This window comes from Pholis gunnellus (assembly GCF_910591455.1).
Source record: "Pholis gunnellus genome assembly, chromosome: 2".
NCBI classification, from domain to species: domain Eukaryota; kingdom Metazoa; phylum Chordata; class Actinopteri; order Perciformes; family Pholidae; genus Pholis; species Pholis gunnellus.
Window position 1 is genome coordinate 20,144,663 of NC_136536.1, and position 5,434 is coordinate 20,150,096.

Sequence of the window (5,434 nt, forward strand, 5' to 3'; positions counted from 1 at the left end):
GACCTTGAAATCATAACAAATCCATAAGGAGAAAGGAATCCGTTATCGAGAGCTCTACGATCAATTACAGACGTTTTGTTTTTCCAAAAAAACATCATTTTATGATGACCATGGTGTGCTGTGGATCAATTGAAGCGTCACAACAATCTGATGCAAAAAAACAGAATTTATTTTTGTACTTGTCATCTTTTCCCTCATATTCCGCTTTTATGCTTCATTAAATCACAATGTGTTCAAATGTATTATAGACCACATGGAGGGATGTCTGGCACACATGTCCAATCATCAGCGAGGGATACTCTTATTAAATTGACGAAATGTACATTCCTGGAGCCCGATCCCAATTTTACTTTATTTTAATTAAAAGACCGACTTGGAGTCTAGAGCCGCAAGTCACGTGCCAGTTCCTCGATGAGCCTGCAGTGACGTTTCAACGGCACCGACCAATCAGCTCGCGGACGCAGGCCAGGCTGGTTTATCTGCCTGCTTCCGTGTTGTTCCCACAGTGTCGGAAAGTTGTTGTTCAGTTAAGGACTCTGTCGGAAAGTCAGCGGCCTCACAGGCAAGATACACATCGGCTCTACTCATTTCCAGCTGGTCATTCTTCGGTAATTATGACGTAGAGCCGTCAGGCAAAGTCCAACTGTCTATTCGTCGGTAGTTTAAGTTATTACCTAACGTTAGCCAAGTGGCTAACACATAATTAGATCTAACGTTATTCTGTGGTTTCTGATCAGTGCATTGTGTGAAACAAACCGAAACTAAGTATGTTTTCTGTAGTTGAGCAATGCATAAATGAAGACACACGCACACAGCAACGCTTCATTCCGCTGTGTTGTTCTAATCGGCTAACAGAAGAATGTGGATAAACGTCAGACTGTTATGATGTTTTTAGTTGCTCAACATACTTTGACCCAGTTGCGACCGCGTTAACTGAACACCGGAGGTGAAGTCCTGGGCTGTGTTGTTCTCCTTGCTGTTTTGTTTATGGCTGATTCAAGCCCCCGTTGACGCTCCGAACACTCCACATCTGTGCCATATGGTTAGATCAGTGGGTACATGTTTCTGTTTTTTGCTGTCTAGGAAGCATCGTGTACATGTTTTTTTTTTGTTTTTTTTGTAGGCTGGCGATGTAACCTGTTACTGAAGACGTGGAATAAGTGTGTTCTGTGTTTTTAATAATTAAAGACTTTCTCTTTCGCTTTCTCTCCAGCAGACTATGAGGCCAGACGGAGTCCTCACGCGCGGTGCCTTTGGGTTGACCACTCAAGAAGGAAACTTCACCTCCCTTTGCCCCAACGGGTCCAAATGGGTCTGGGAAGGGTTCGGGGAATGTGCCCAGGATGCGAGGGACATGGCCAGCGTTTACCTGGGCCTCCTGTCCATCCTCTGCTTCATGGTGTCTTCACTTCCGTAAGTGTTTGTGTTGGTGCCTCTCAGAGGAAGTTCTCTTTCATCTGATCATAGTGTGTAATTGTGATTGCAGACAGTACTACAGCTCGTGTAAAACAGGCAACATGGACAGTGCCCTCTCTATTTGGTTTCTGCTGTTGTGGTTGGGAGGTGACACCTGTAACCTGGTGGGCTCCTTCTTGGCGGACCAGCTTCCGCTTCAGGTGACTTGTAGTGTTTTTTTTCTATTAATCATTGTATTTGGTCTATAAAATGTCAAAAGCAATGATCGTTAGAAGTCATGAAAGCCAGAAATTAAAACATTATTGAGATTTTCTTTTTCATTCAAAGAAATAAAATGTCTTTTTTTTTTTTTAAATAATGATATGACAAAAAAAACGAACAAATTGTCACATTTTTAGAGCTGTTATCTGCTAATTATTGTTTGAGCCTTGATCAGTGACTTCATTGAGTAGTTGATTATTCAAATTCGTATTGATCATTTTTCTGGTAATTGACTATGCGTGTCAAATAATGACAACAATCGATTTTTAAAGTGAATTCAATTATATTGACTATTTGTGTGAAAGAAAACATTTTTTTTTTTCATAACTTGTGTCTTTCTCCTTGTCATCCAGACATACACAGCCGTGTATTATGTTTTTGCTGACCTGTTGATGCTGGGCATGTACTTATACTACAAGATATGGAACAACATGTTAGAAAGTGAGTGGTGTTTCTTCTTCTTTGTCACAACTCCATTTTTACAAATGCACAATATAAAAACCACATTCTTGTTTAGTTGATTTCTTGATTCAGCCACTAATAAGGCACTGCCTATTTCTTAGACTTAGCTGCTTAATGAACAAGCGTCTCATATCGGTGCTGAGGAACAATGATCCAACGCTAGTCCAGACAGAGGAACAGGGTTATCACTGTACCCGGTTATGTCATCACATGCCTCATGTCGCTGCGTTTGTTCCACTGCTGGTGAACTCTGACCCTTTGTCTGGAGGAATGTGCTTCGATGTCTTTCCCGGTATTGATGCTGAACCCAGGTGTTGTCTCTTCCCCAGGCAGGACGGTTTTGCATGTGGTGGGTGTAGCCTGTGTCCTGGGCTTCACCACAGGCCTCGCCCCCCTCCCTGGATTAGGCGCCCAACATGAAGTTGTTCCTTCTGGGTTCAGTGGTCGCGCCTTGCTCTCAACCTCCGATGTTAGTCACATCAAGGTGAGTCATATTCATTTGTTTATTAGTGACCAGAGAGAGGGGGGGGGGGTAAATACATTTTGTCTGGCTTTTTATTTGTGGTATAATGTTGTTGTGTCTGCCTCTCTGTCGCTTCAGACTTTTACCACTAAAGAAATTATCGGATTCTCCATCGGCTCAGTGTCGTCAGTCCTCTACCTCTTTTCCAGACTTCCCCAGATGTACACCAATGTGAGTATGACAAAGTGGGTCCTGCTGCCAATGTGTTAATTCCTTTGTAATATTGGCTGCATACTGTAGACGTTTGCTGATACTAATATTTATGCTAACACTAAAAACAAATGGCTAATAATAATAATTAGAGTAAGTATCCTCACAACATTACTTCAGCATCACTGTATATTTTGCACTTTCAAATTTTGTTTCTATTTTTGTAATTGCACATACTTTCTTATTACACTAATGTTGGTTAAAGTACCTCCAATACAACAAGTTCTAAACAATAAAATTAGAGGTTGACAACAGAGTCTCATATTGGGTCAGGTATCCACGGGTACCCAATAAGTAACATTCATCAAATATTGCCAAATTTAAAACGTCAGGTAAAGCTGTGAATGCATTACAAGTTGTGTTTTGATGTATGTTTGAATCTGCACCAGATGAAAAATGCATATCAAAGTGAAAGAGACGAGATTAAAAGTAGCTCTCACTTCTCCCCACAGTTCAAGAGGAAGTCGACAGAGGGGGTGTCTTTCTTCCTGTTCGCGCTGGTCATCCTGGGAAACTCTACATACGGCATGAGTGTACTGCTGAAGAACCCCGATAAGGGCCAGGGCGAAGAAAGCTACATGATCCATCACCTGCCCTGGCTCATCGGAAGCCTCGGCACCCTCTCCTTAGACCTCTTTGTATCCTTTAAAGAATTACTGGAAAGTATGGGCCGTCGCTGCCGGGCCTCTGGGCTCTCTATTTATCCCACGTACTTGCTACATTTTAGGCAGCGCTGAGCTGGAAGAGGGAGACACGTAATCAGATGGGTTTAGGTCTCGTGACTGTGTGTCTTGAAATACAATATGCAGTATCAAAGGTCGAAGCACTCGCAGGGAAATTAGCTTGTCACAAGCAAAGAAACAAGACTGTAGAAGCTGCACTAGTGCCTCCTGGAGGCCATGTGCTTCTTTGCACCCCACAAAAGTGGTGGACATGAGCGTGCAGTGGCTTGCTGCTTTCGTTTTCAATGAACATTATAGACTGAAAATGTGACCTGATGATGAGTGGGTGTTGTATTGTTATTTTATGGGCAAGCTCTTGGGGAATCCAATCCTGTACATCCGATGTAAAGGAGTCTGGTATTCAGTCAAATATATTTGTAACACCATAAATAATATATTTATTTTATCACTTTATGGTTAAATATTATCTCAAGTTTCTCATTGTTGTTTGTGTTTCTAGCTGCATAAAAAAAAATAGACACTTTCCCAGGATTTCTTTAGCTTTCCTTAACGTTGTGGTTCAGATCTCCGTCCAGTTCTTCATTTACCGCAAATCTAAGTTGCAGGTGGACGGCAGCCACAGCGAGACAGCGCCTCTTATTGGGAGCTAAGCCGAGAGTGTACTGGTGGGACACGAACGGACACTCGCTTCCAGTGAATCCTCAAAATCCCACTTCCAACAGAATCGGGATTAAAGAACATTTTAGTGAGATGTTATTGTGTAATTTATTATGCTGTTGTAATGTTTACACTTTGTTTTTATCTGCAAAAGTACTGTGGCAGATGAAGTCCTTCCCCTGGAGTTCAGCTGCAGTGATGTGATTTGGGATTCTCTTAAAGTTCAAGTTTTAAAGGGACAATTGAAGGTTTTCAGGTGTTGGACATGGATTAGAAACTCCTCCTGTCAACCCCAAATCCTCCTGATTTTAGGTCACAACCTCAATTTGATTTCAGACCTAATATCGATGTCAGAATTCTGCTGGCCGGGGCGACCAGACCACACAGAGGTTTCTCTCAAAGTATTCTGGTGTTTTTAAGTTGCCAAACGGCGTTGACACTCAACCGCTGCATGAAGCCCAGTTTCATCCTGTTGCAGTGACGTGTCTGACCGCAAAAGAAGAAATGTTTCGCAAAACATTTCCAAATGTAAATTATATTTAGTCAATTTTTAATTGATGTTTACACCAAGTGCTTTAATCACAATTTTGAGAATTATTGTTTTTTGTTCATTTTAGATATCTTTTTTTTATTTGTAGTGATATGATTTTAATTTATTTTATTAGCTATTTAAAAATGCAGACACTTTTGTTTGCACTGGTGATAAGCATACTACTGTGTTTCATTTACACATTTTAATTTCTTCATTCTCACTGTTTTGCACAGCAAAAGTTAGTTTTGTACTTTGAGAAATATTGAGTATGTTCAGTAGGTCAGTGTACTGTAAAGATTAAACAATAAATAAGTCATTTTCTCCGTTCTTTTTGATTCTGGTCTGATTTTCTTTTTTTTTCTTTCTATGAATTAAAAAAACTGCTCTTGAGAAGAGAAACCCTCTGGGGGCTCTTCCTCCCCTACAGTTTACTCTCTTCCCCTCCCACTTTTTTCAGCCCAGCAGAGGTCAAGGCCTGCTCTTGGCCTTGATGTTGACCTTTACCCCTTTGCCTTTGCTAACCTCAACCCCTGCTGACTGTGTTCGACCTGCTCCTGGGAGGCCTTGTTGTTTTTCGTCATTAGCAGATTCACGCTGGCCTCTCAGTTGCACCCTCCTCCCTCATAACACCCACGCATGCACACACTTTCCCCCGCTATCAAACATAATGCAATCACGCATAGTCAACCA

At 41.5% G+C, this 5,434-nt stretch overlaps 1 protein-coding gene across 2 annotated transcripts; it reads left to right on the forward strand.

Moving 5' to 3' along the window:
- Positions 1 to 515: 515 nt before the first annotated feature.
- Positions 516 to 5,071, forward strand: slc66a1 (solute carrier family 66 member 1). 2 transcript variants are annotated; one of them, XM_079169547.1, is made up of 8 exons: positions 516 to 608; positions 1,214 to 1,413; positions 1,487 to 1,616; positions 2,031 to 2,118; positions 2,469 to 2,623; positions 2,741 to 2,833; positions 3,325 to 3,510; positions 4,119 to 5,071. In XM_079169547.1, the coding sequence occupies exons 2-8, from the start codon at positions 1,220 to 1,222 to the stop codon at positions 4,203 to 4,205; spliced, it is 933 nt and encodes a 310-aa protein (XP_079025673.1). In that variant the 5' UTR covers positions 516 to 608; positions 1,214 to 1,219; the 3' UTR covers positions 4,206 to 5,071. The 2 variants fall into 2 exon arrangements, with proteins under 2 accessions (XP_079025673.1, XP_079025674.1); XM_079169548.1 differs by having other exon boundaries at positions 519 to 608; positions 1,217 to 1,413.
- Positions 5,072 to 5,434: the final 363 nt, after the last annotated feature.

Bases quoted from the DNA above. Each gene is read 5' to 3' on its own strand.
- slc66a1 (XM_079169547.1), top strand. From the start codon at position 1,220: ATGAGGCCAGACGGAGTCCTCACGCGCGGTGCCTTTGGGTTGACCACT. The intron at 1,617-2,030 runs GTGACTTGTAGT...CTTGTCATCCAG, and splicing joins CGGACCAGCTTCCGCTTCAG to ACATACACAGCCGTGTATTA. The intron at 3,511-4,118 runs GTATCCTTTAAA...GTTGTGGTTCAG, and splicing joins CCCTCTCCTTAGACCTCTTT to ATCTCCGTCCAGTTCTTCAT.